General features: G+C 39.6%; 1 protein-coding gene across 1 annotated transcript in view; it reads right to left on the bottom strand.

The window, feature by feature from the left end:
• Window positions 1-10,307, bottom strand: part of GRAMD2B (GRAM domain containing 2B) — a 110,723-nt gene extending 100,416 nt beyond the window's left edge. The window contains exon 1 of the mRNA XM_024757152.1: window positions 10,051-10,307. Coding sequence (XP_024612920.1) covers window positions 10,051-10,178 — 128 coding nt within the window. The 5' untranslated portion in view covers window positions 10,179-10,307. The remainder of the gene's footprint in view (window positions 1-10,050) is intronic.
• Window positions 10,308-12,724: the final 2,417 nt, after the last annotated feature.

A 12,724-nucleotide genomic window follows, 5' to 3' on the forward strand; every position in this document is an offset into this window, starting at 1 on the left:
TTTTTTTGCTGTACGCGGGCCTCTCACTGCTGCGGCCTCTCCCGCCGCGGAGCACAGGCTCCGGACGCACAGGCTCAGCGGCCATGGCCCACGGGCCCAGCCGCTCCGCGGCACGCGGGATCCTCCCGTACCGGGGCACGAGCCCGTGTCCCCTGCATCGGCAGGCAGACTCTCAACCACTGCGCCACCAGGGAAGCCCCACCCAGCACCATTTATTCACCCATCTAACACTTAACATTGTTTAGTTTGTGCCTGGAACTGTGCTGAGTGATTGGTTAGGAATAAGAGGCAGAGAGTAAGGAAGAAAGACAGATATAAAAACAAGCGAGGTTCAGGGTGTGATAAATGCTGTAATGGAAATAAACAAAAGGTACAATGTGAGCCCAGAGAAAGGGAGATAGGGTCGGGATAGGCTTTCCGGAGGCAGTGATACCTGGTCCAGCTTTGAAGGACAGCTCAGAATTGACTCTGCCCACGTGTTGTAGGCAGAAAAGAAGGTTCAAAGGTCCAGAACTAGCACTTGTGGCTGGAGGGTGATCTCCCTGGGGCATGAAGAGGGCAAGAGATGTGACGGGAAGCCGACAAGATCACAGTGTTCCCTCACAGTCCAAAGGACAATGCTCCGAGATAAATGAACACACTTGTATGACCTGACCACTCCTGCTGTCAGGTTTCTTTTCTTTTTCGCAGGAGCATGCTTGGAGTGAGCCTTGCTCACGGCACACTGTTCTGCCCCTATGGGTTTATTGGACGGAATAAACTAGAAGTTTCTTTTTCTCCAGGATCATCCTGGCAGCTGTGCGTCTTTCACATTTGGCAAAGTTTATTTTGTCTCACTAAACATTTGAAATGTGCAGTTTATTTCCAGATCTAAGTATTGCAACATGGGGATTAAGAGGAAACATGCTGTGGGAAATTATAGTGTGGAGAGTTAGGTTAATAATTTAATCTTCAGGGTACATGTGCCTTGCCTGCCCTCTATGTTTGCCCGAGTGTGTGTCTGTCACCAACAGAGACTGGAGCCCCTGGAAGCAGAAGCTGGGTCTTTAGCCATTTCTTTACTCCACAAGAGTCTCTCCTCATTGTAGAGTTTCTTCTTTGTGCCAGGTGCTGGGGATACAGAGGCAAGGATGTATTCCTAGCCTCTAAGAGCTCTAGGTGATAAGTGAATATTACCATTATTCCTCTGTGGATCTCCCCCACTGCCTTATAATAATCACAGCTAGTGTCAGAACATTTGCTGTGTGCCAAGCGCTTTCTGTATTATCTCACTTAATACTCTCCACGATCCTATGATTATCCCCATTTTGCCGCTGAGGAAAGTGAGGCACAGAGAGATTGCACAGTTCAGAAAGTGATGAAACCAGATGTACACCAGGCAGTCCTTCCTAGACAGAGCATCCCTACACGGAGATTATAGAAAGTATTCCATAACTTTCTGTTAAAAGAAATTACCCACCATTGTTGTTGTTGTTCTTTTATCACCACTCAAAAGTACATAGAGCAAATGCCATTGTCTTTTTACAGATAAATTTAACGGAAACTCACAGGATCATATAACGACTCAGTGTAGAAATCAGAATCCCAGAAAAGTCTTCAGTCTTTCAAACAGAGAATTATGCCTACTTCTGAAACATAGTGTCCCCTCAGGGGTTGTAAAAATCACCTTGGGTGCAATGAAGAAACTGAATGAAATGACCCCTGAAGATGGATTTGATTTTCGGAAATAGCCCAAATAATTTGAGCCAAGCCAGGTGAAGAAATTGGTTAACGAGGTTGGATAATGCTATTTCAGTCATGTAACTGGCTGCGCATTCACTATCTGAACTAATGTCATCGGTTCAGTTATGCCGTACGGCAACAACAGAAAACTTCTCTTCCTTTTCTGTTACTTGCTTTCCTCACCTAAGCAACATAAGGAGTAGCCATAATCCATCTACCACAGTGAAAAGCCACCAAAGTTTATAAGGTCACATCTGTAAAAAGTTCCCACGAGTAAGCCACTGTGCAAATAGCGGAGACTATTATTACTATTATTATTACTGCTAGCTGATACAGAAACACTCATTCATCACTTGTGGACTTGTTGGCAGATCTTTCCATTTGCCCTCATCTAGGCCCATACAGATACACATGGAAGCCAAAGCCTAGAACTTCCACTTCAATTACCCTTGGCTGGTTTTGTTTTGTTAAACATGGAGGCGAGAGAGGGAGAGAGCAAGAGAAGGAGAGAGCAAGAGAGAGAGAGAGAGAGAAAGAGAGAGAGAGAGAGATGAAGTCATGTAAATGAACCTGATTTTTTAAATTCTGTTACAATAAAAAGCTTTTAATGAAAATGGGACTTTAAGCTGAACTCATCCATAATAGATTTCCACGAGGTTTTAAAACCAAAAGGCTCAGATCTGCTGGAGAACACAGATATAGAAGCAGTTAGAATCAGCAGCAGATAAATGTTTTGTGGGCCTAAAGCTGCTTATGCAAATTTAGGGTCTTCTTTAAGAAAAATTATGAATAAAAAATTAGGCATGAAAGGGAGTATTTGTTTAGAAAGAGAAAAGATACCAAATTATTAGTTTGGAAATAGCTGACAAATTCCATCAATACCTCCAAATCCAGAAAACTAATGTAATACTCATAAATGAACTGCCTTACATACTCTATGCTATTTTCTTACTTTTAACTGATACTTATTGACCTCTTCATATGGCAAGAATTTTGTAATATTTTCAATAAAGAGATAATTTAGTCTTTTCTCTAGAAAAAGCTTAAGTTTTATTGATAGGTTAGACATTTTCTTTCAGATTCAAGCCTATTCTTGATGTCATGCTAAGATGTACTATGTGACGCATACAGAGACAATGGCTGCTTTTAGTATTACCTTGGGTTTGTGCCCCATAAACAAGGGATTCTGATAAATTGTGCAATAAGCATAAAATTTGGTATACTTCTATCAGCTGCGTCATCAAGTATCAAGTCCTAATAGGAGAGAATTTCTGCTGTGACTTGGCATTAGTGAGAACAGAATCCATATAATTTACACGTGTGGTGATGGGAAGAATTTGCCAGAGATCACCTTCTGGCTCTATACATTTCCATCTTTGTTTCTCTTCCATTCCCTTCATACTTCTGATGCATGGCACTTGTCAGACATGTTTAGATGATGGTACCATCTCTGGCCCTGTACTTCTGTGTCACCAAGCAAGGTGAATTTGCTTATTGGAGTGTTCCTGGAAGCCAGGACAACCAGCAATAACTTATATGCACATAGAAATGATGGTAAATCACATAAATACATTCCACTAATCTCAAATTAAATGTATCTCCAAACGACTTCCCCTTAGCTCACAGTGCCAAAAATGCCCTGGCTACCTGACTGGAGAGGAATGTGACAGAGGGAGAATTGGAATGGAGAGAGAGAGCAATTATAATTGTAGTTAGAATATTATCTGAAAAGTTGACGGAAATGTACAACTACATGAACATCTTGCTAGGGACATTCCCAGGGCCTTGGAAGGGGCCCAGATAAATGAGGGTAGAAGCTGAAGCTTCTTTGGTTTTATAATAAACATTCCCCTGATGGCAATACATTCTGGTAAGTGGTTAATATGGAATATGGTACCGACAAATAAGTGCTAGTTCTGAGGGTGGAAGTAAGGGGGCAAAGGGGAGTCTCCTTTGATGTTATACTAGACCTTTCAGGAGGTGCATCTGGAAAGATGAATAGGAATTTTCAGACGTCCTGCATGTACAAAAGCCCGGTGACACGATCAAACGTGTATTGAGAGAATACTGAGTGCTCTGTATTAGTAGACTGTGGAGAAGTGCCTGGCACAGTTTGGGAAGGAGACTGTAGGTCCCTTCTCTCCTGGCAGTGTTAGCACTGGGGTGTGCTATGCTCTCCTTCTTGGAAAATTCTAACTCTCCTATCAAAGAGGCCTATTCCTCTGTATGTCACCTCCTATTCTAACCTCCACAGCCCTGCTTCACTACACCCTGGTAGCCTCAAGGCTTGGCAGAGTTCACCGGTCCTGCTACCCTGACCTCACCCACTAAGAACAGATTTAGTCCATTCACTGAAATACCTGCCTTGTGCTCAGGACACTATTATCTTTCCCCTTAACACACTCTTACTTTCTTTGATTGCTACCCCCTCATCCCTGCTCCTGGAGAAGGAAGCCCATTTCCTAGAACTCAGCCTCCCTTCAGTTTCTAAATTTCACTCTTAACCCTACAATTCCTATGATGAACACGAGCTGAGGCCATGGGCTCACCTAGTAAAAATGGGTCAAGATATGATGTCTACTGTGTTCCTGTCCTTCAGGTACCAAATAGTGCTTCTATCCTTTCCCTAAAATCAGAAGTGGAATTGGCTAAGAAAAAGCAAGGCTCTTGGGAGGGTAGAGTGGAGGGGAAGAAGGGCCAGCATCTCCTCTTCTACTCACTGGTGACAACTGGATGAGTAGAGGAGTAGAAGCAGAATCTTTGGAGCCACTAAGAGGAGGCAGAGTGAATGTGATTCAAGGCTGTCTTGGACCTGCCAAGGTCACTGTCCACTGCAGCAGCCTGGAGTGGTCCCCAAACCATAGCACGGGTAGTATGAGTAGGCCTGGGCTGGTCCCACCCTGGTTTCACATTCCAGCTTGGTACTGCCCCATATTTGCCCTCTTTGGTTGTCATCTTGGACCTTGTTTGTGCCTCCCAAAGCCCATGGCACCCCATTCAACACGTTAGCTCCACCGGGCAACTTTCATCTTTACCTAAAACTGAAATAGACTGATACTCTAAAAAGAAATATTTTAGAGAAACAAATTTATTAGAAGCAATAGCTCTAATGGTAATTTGCATAGTAAATCTCCAAAAACTAATTTAAAAAAATACCTGATTTTTATTTGCCGAATGACTAATTTATGGAACTATTAATTCTCCAGGCCTTTTCCAGTCTGTTTATAAAGCTTAAAGCAATTCATGTTTTTCAAGGCTGTCCAGTGTTCTGTATTTTGGGAAATGATGACTTGTTGTGAACTTTGAATGTTGAGGTACTGTGCGCTTTATGAGTGCCAGAGATTTTCAAATGAGGATCATCTTAGTGGAGGCCAGGAAAGTACTCAATAGTTTCTACAACTTCTTAGAAAACCTCAATAAGAAGGAAACTTTTTTTTTTTTTTTTTTTTTTGGTATGCGGGCCCCCACCGCCGCGGCCTCACCCACCGCGGAGCACAGGCTCTGGACACGCAAGCCCAGTGGCCACGGCCCACGGGCCCAGCCGCTCCGCGGCACGCGGGATCCTCCCAGACCAGGGCACGAACCCGTGTCCCCTGCATAGCACCAGGGAAGCCCAGGAAACTTTTTTAATCTGAGAAAGGCTGATAAAACCTGAAATGTTAAAAGCATTCCCTTTTAAATTAGGAACAAAATGAGAATGCCTGGAATTACTATTTATAGTCAACATTATAATGGAGTTCCTTGCTTGTATTATAAAATAAAAAAGATTTAAAAGGGCAAAGTTCAGAAAAGTAAAAAAAGTTTTAAATTTCAAATAATATTATTGTCTACAAAAAACTCAGTCTACAGATTATTAAAATTAATAAGAAGATTTAGTAAGAATGTGGACTATAAGATCAATTTAGAAATTTAACTACATTTCTGCACATCAACAAAATCAAATTAAAAATATATTTCCAAAAGCAACAAAGTTGTAAAGTATCTCGGAATAAATCTAACAAATGATGTGTAAGATCTTTGTGTAGAATAATCTAAGCTTTATCAAAGGATATTAAAGAAGACCTAAATAAATGGAGGCCACACCATGTGTATGAATAGGTATATTTAACACCATAAAATGTCAAATTTCCTCAAATTGAGCAATAGATTTGATGCAATTTCAACTTTTAAAAAAAGTTTTTATGGGACAAGCCAAATTCTAAAATTTAAATGGTAGAGCAAAGGGTCAAAAGTAGACAATCAGGGCTTCCCAGGTGGCGCACTGGTTAAGAATCTGCCTGCTAATGCAGGGGACACGGGTTCGAACCCTGGCCCGGGAAGATCCCACATGCCGCGGAGCAACTAAGCCCGTGTGCCACAACTACTGAGCCCGTGCTCTACAGCCCGCGAGCTGCAGCTACTGAAGCCTGCACGCCTAGAGCCTGTGCTCAGCAACAAGATAAACCACCGCAGTGAGAATCCTGTGCACCACAACAAAGAGTAGCCCCTACTCTCGGCAACTAGAGAAAGCCCAAGCCCGCGTGCAGCAACGAAGACCCAATGCAGCCAAAAATAAATAAATTAATTAATTAATTAAAAATTTTTTAAAAAGTAGACAATCACTTCTGAAGTGAGTAAGAAGTCTTGTCTCATCAGATAACAAAACTTTTATTATAAGGTGATCGTCATGAAGACAGTGATATATGACACAGCTGGCATTGCAGATTAATGGGGAAAGGAAAGACTATTCAATAAATAATGTGGGAGAATTCATTAGCCATATAAAAGATTAGATGAGGACCTAATTCACACCAGAAACAAAAATAAATTCCAAATACAGAACGGACCCTAGTTTTAAAAGAAAACCTACTTTTAGAAGAAAATACATAAGAACATTCTTATAACCTCAGAGTGGGGAAGGAATTCTTAAGTCACAGGAAGCGCAAATCATTAAGAAAACAAGATATCACCTCACACCAGTCAGAATGGCTATTATCAAAAAGACAACAAAGAACTAGTGTTGGTGAGGGTGTGGAGAAAAGGGAACCCTCTTGCACTGTTAGTGGGAATGTAAATTGGTACAGCCACTATGGAGAACACTATGGAGTTACTTAAATAACTTAAAAAATAGAACTACCATATGATTCAGTATTTCCACTTTTGGGTATTTATACAAAGAAAACAAAAACACTAATTTGAAAAGATGTATGCACCACAATAGCAGCATTATTTACAATAGTCAAGATATGGAGGCAACCTAAATGTCCATCAACAGATAAATGGGTAAAGAAGGTGTTTTATATATATATATATATATATATATATATATACACACACAACATTAACATAAGATTTACAGAAAAACACAAATGAAGCTTTTGGCCAACCCTATATATATATACACACACATACATATACACACACAAAATGGAATATTATTCATATACCATAAAAATATTGAAATTTTGTCATTTTTGACAACATGGATGGACCTGGAGGATATTATCCTTAGTGAAGTAAGTCAAATAAATCAGAGAAAGACAAACACTGTGTGATTTCACCTATATGTAGAATCTAAAAAATAAACAAATGAACAAATATAACAAAACAGATACAGATGCACAGATACAGAGAACAAACTGGTGATTACCAGAGGGGAGAGTGGTAGGGGCAGGGGAAAAATAGGTGAAGGGAATTAAAAAGTACAAATTACTAGGTATAAAATAAGTTACAAGGATATAATGTATAGCACAGGGAATATAGTCAATATTTTATAGTAAATTTGTATGGAGCACAATCTATAAAAATATCAAATTACTATGTTGTACACCTGAAAATAATATAATGCTGTAAGTCAACTATACTTCAATGAAAAATAAAAGTAAACAAACTGATAAATTGAAAGTAAGAACTCAGACATAATGGAGAGCATGAACAGACAAGTCATATGCTGGAATAAAACATTTGCAACACACGTAGCTAACAGAAGATCAGTATCTGGAGTATTTCAAAAACTATCTACAAATAAGGAAAAGATAGTACCCTCTCTCACCCCCTTTGCTTTCCCAAAGGTTCATAAATCCACGAGCAGGAATTTTAACAGAAGAGGAAATGAGAATGACTAATAAACATGTTGAAAAGATGCTCCTTTTGTCTTAATAAGGGACATGCACATTGAAACCATTTACACTGAGATGCCATTTCATACATTCCAGTTTAGAAAGAATTAAAAAGTCAAACAATGGCAATGTTGAGGAAGCGGAATAATGCTGGTAATAGCATAAATGACACAGAACTTTGGAACAGAATTTGACATCTGAGTGGTTTGCTGATCTGAGGGTACATATGATTTGCTGTAGTTCATGGGAAGGATAATGGGATGCCACAACAGCCACATAAATTCTTAATGTTAAGGTAAAGGGAAGTGTTTATCTTTTTTGTTGTTTTTTTTAAATTGAAGTATAGCTGATATACAATGTTGTGTTAGTTTCAGGTGTACAGCAAAGTGAATCAGTTATATGTGTATGTATACATATGTATATATATATATTCTTTTTCAGATTCTTTTCCTTTATAGGTTATTACAAGACACTGAGTGTAGTTCCGTGTGCTTATATAGTAGGCCCTTGTTGGTTTCTGTCTTTTTTTTTTTTCCTTTCTTTTTTTTTTTTTTCATGGGCTCGAGGTGTGCGGGCTTCCGTAGTTCTGGGTCGCAGGCTCCAGAGAGCAGGCTTGGCAGTTGTGGCGCACGGGCTTTGTTGCTCCGTGGCATGTGGGATCTTCCCAGACCAGGGCTCGAACCTGTGTCCCCTGCGTTGGCAGGCAGATTCTTAACCACTGAGCCCCTAGGAAAGTCCTATGCATTTTAATTTGATTTTATTTTTCCTCGTTAGAGCTTGAGTTCCAAGAAGAGTTTGCATTACGGTCAATGTAAGAGGAGGATTAGGCAGACGAAGCAATTAAAGAAGCACTCGAAGTTCAGCAAAATATGGAAATAATGCAAAGTTTTACATTTTCAATCACTGGAATTGTGCTCTTGCTCAAATGACCATAATGCAAGTTATGTAGATTTATTTTAATGATGGATGGAAAAATTAAGCCAACCTAAATAGATGTATTAAGCAATATTTTGCAGAAATTCAGACTCTTGATCTCTAAAACTTCTTTTTAAAAATTATTGAATTTGTTTTCCTCACTTGACAGTCTGATGTGCGAATGCTATTAAATGAAGTGTGATTTCGTTATTTTGTATTTAATTTTTAAAGGCTATAACTTTGAGCATTTTTTTTGTGTAAATGATTTCAAATGATTAAAAAATAAATCAAATGATTGACTTTCTGGATATAATATGGAAAAGTGAAGTTCAGGTGTGGAGGCTATTCCTCTGCCTTGACTTAATTTACATGGAGGTTACATTAAAGTTTACATCAGACGGAAAGTAAATTTTAGGTGGTAAGCATGCTGTAAGGTACATAGAAGTAGAAATATAATGTTGTAAACATGAAACCGATGTAATGATATAGACCAATGTCACCTCCATTAAAAATAGTTTACACCAAAGTTGGATGAGGTATAATCTATAAAAATTTGAATCATTATGTTGTATATCTGAAACTAATATAATGTTGTAAATCAACTAAACCTCAATTTTAAAAGAGTTGCATAAGGAACTTTTTCTTGTAATTGATTCCACTTGCACTTGATTTCTACATTTTATAAGTTGCTAGAGAATTATTATGAGATAAAATGAAAAAGAGTAGATAAATGAATTTTCACTAAAAATATATAATTATCAGAGTGGTGTGCATGTAGATATTAATACTTACAGCTAAAGAAGATATGTTCTGAACCTAGTCAAAACTGCTTTAAATCACTGTACAGTAAGTTGTTGGATCAGAGCATAGCCAGTACTATTTTAATATTTAATTTAGAAAGGTCCAAAGAAGAAAATTATTTTAATATTTTAATAATTACTGTTTTGACAATAATACAGTAATTTTGACACCAAAGTAAGGTTTTTGGTTTAACCATTTGGCTTCACTTCCTATGACCCTGAGAGTGGGTCAGGAATTGAGTAACTGCATAGCTGACCAGTTTTCTAGTACGTACTGAAAAGTACTGAAGAAGGCACTAACAATTATTGTCCCTTAATGGTGGTAAGAGTTCTATTTGCTCAGCAGATCATGTCCTTTGCTATGTACCCCCTTAAAATCCACCAGCCCAGGGGCCTGGGCTGTGCCTTCTCTTTCTACCTGGCAGAATCCTCCCTCCGGGGATGAGGAAGGGGCTCTCAAAGCAACACCTGTCGGGTGGCTGAGGTCATCAGAGGGGCAGACGGGATGTACCCACCTGAGAAACACTGAGCCGGGGCTGTCAGGGATGCTGTTCTGGGCCTCCGCACCCACCTTGCTTGGGCTGCCTGGAATCTCATACCGGAACACTGTGTCATTGGATGATGACAGCCCTTTCTTCACCATTGTGGACTTGTCAATCGCCAAGTCAAGAAATAAACTCAAGGGCTCATTTTTCAACCTCCCCAATAATGTGAAAATCTCTGCGTTTCAGCCTCTCTCAGTTCCTGCATTGCAGGAAGCTACTTCTTCACATGACTCCTAATCTAGCTGAGGCAATTTTTTTTTTTTGCAGTCAGTTAATGAGTAACATGTAAGTATGACAAGAGTGGTTTTCATCCTACTCATTTGCTCTGAAGGAGAAATAAATGTGTTTGGCAAACTCAGCTTTCAGTTTACTAATAGGAACACCATATAACTCTGGATTTAGGCAGAAAAGTCTATGGAAAAGGACAAACTTTAGACAACGAGATGCAGAGCCAGGCAGGATCTAAACATTAAAAGTAGGGGTGCTTTCTTTAACCCCCTGAGCCTGATCAACAGGACAAGGAATGTGGATGTGCTTTATGCCTTTACCATACAGGAAATAACCAGCCCACATTTGGTAAGACACATAGGAGCCTTAAGGCTGTGCTGCTTGGTCTTTGGGACCAGAAGAGTTCTGGAGTTCTTATGGAAGTGATATGTACAAAGTTCGGGGAGTCTCAACATTCAGGTTGTATATTTTGCTGGTTATAGGAGGCTGAGCCCTCTACCAAAATGGTGATGACAACAAAGACAAACAAATAAAAGAATCACTAGGAGGCAAGGGCTCAGGCTCCATCCATTGCTTCTGGCTGTCTAACCACAGGTGATCCCAACCCTGCTGAGCGTGGTATCAGCCCTGTGTCTCTCACTAGATTAGAATGAAATCATATAGCAGAATATTCTATGTATTATCATTATTGTTATTTATAACCCTACTAAAAGCAGGAAGGAAAATAAATTTCCTATGTGATGATCTTCAGCTTCTTCAATCACTTAATGTTTATTCACAAGAAAAACATCGGTTTTTCACCAGTGTTACTAGTGGCAGGGAAGGATTTGGTCTGATGTAGCTGTGTTCTCTCTTCTCCTCCTTTTGTGATTAGTCAGTGACATTGGAGAATGATGGGCTTAAGTGAAGTACACAGATTCTGATAGTGGAAGAGAGCAAAGTTTCCTGGGAAATCAAACCTTTAGCCTTGCTCTTGTTAGCACTTTGCTCTAACCAGCTGATAACCAGCCAGGGGCGGGTTTGTGTTGCTCCGTGTGTAGTCCTGACTCTAAGCACACTTTTGAAATTAGATAAAGTGTATGTTTCAGTGGGATTTCACTGATGCCTAATAAGGTGACCAGTTTATCCCAGTTTGTCCAGGATATTCTTAATTTTAGCCCTGAATGTCCCACATTCTAGGAACCTCTTAGGGCTGGGCCAATCAAGGCAGGTGGTCACCCTGGTTCCAGGTATTGTCTTGCTGCAGTTGTGATGGTGCATTGCACCCAGCCTCCCTCCTTATCCTTTTCTGATAGTGCAGTATATGTATTTTTCTTTTTCCCCTTACGTTCCCCTCTTATGTTGTAATTATGTTGGAAAGATTTTAGATAAGCTAAATTATACTAAAATGTATTAATTGAACCCATTACCACCTAGTGATTATCATACCAAGTGAAGTCAGTCAGACAGAAGAAGAAAAACATCACATGATATCACTTATATGTGGAATCTAAAAAAAATGATACAAATGAATTTATTTACAAAACAAAGAGACAGACATAGAAAACAAGCTTATGGTTACCAATGGGAAAAGGTGGGGGAAGGATAAATTTAGAATTTGAGATTAACAGATATACATTACTATATATAAAACAGGTAAGCAACCAGGACCTACTGTATGGCACAGGGAACTATATTCAATATCTTGTAATAACCTATAATGGAAGAGTATATCTATCTATCATCTATCTATCTACAAAACTGAATCACTTTGCTGTATGCTCAAAACTAACACAACATTGTAAATCAGCTATACTTCAATCAGAAAAAAAATCAGACCCATCATCATACCTCATATAATAGCAACAACCTATAAGGTAGTTTCTGCTCCTTATAAACAAAGAAGTCTAATCAGTACAGATATTATAACTAATGAAACATGTTACTGTTTCCCAGGCAGGTTTGGATTTTAACTGGGGGCAATGCTTAGCTCAGGAAAAATGTCTCTAAAGGAGGAAATCCCAGGGTCAACAGCCAATCTTTGGACATATTTTTCAATAGAGGAGCTTTCTTTTCAACAATATTTTATCAGTAAGGCTCCATGCTAGCTGCAGTGAGTGATACAAAAATATTTTAAGAAATAGGTCTTTGCTCCAAAAATGGAGCTAGGAAGATAAAATATATGGAATTGAAAAGTTAATTAACAGTAAAAGAGGGAAGGGCTTCCCTGGTGGCGCAGTGGTTGAGAGTCTGCCTGCCAATGCAGGGGACACGGGTTTGTGCCCCAGTCCGGGAGGATCCCGCATGCCGCGGAGCGGCTGGGCCCATGAGCTGTGGCCACTGGGCCTGTGCATCCGGAGCCTGTGTTCCGCGATGGGAGAGGCCACAACAGTGAGAGGCCTGCGTACCACAAAAAAAAAAAAGAAAAAAAAAAAAA

This window comes from Neophocaena asiaeorientalis, unplaced genomic scaffold, assembly GCF_003031525.2.
Source record: "Neophocaena asiaeorientalis asiaeorientalis breed wild unplaced genomic scaffold, Neophocaena_asiaeorientalis_V1.1 scaffold149, whole genome shotgun sequence".
NCBI classification, from domain to species: domain Eukaryota; kingdom Metazoa; phylum Chordata; class Mammalia; order Artiodactyla; family Phocoenidae; genus Neophocaena; species Neophocaena asiaeorientalis.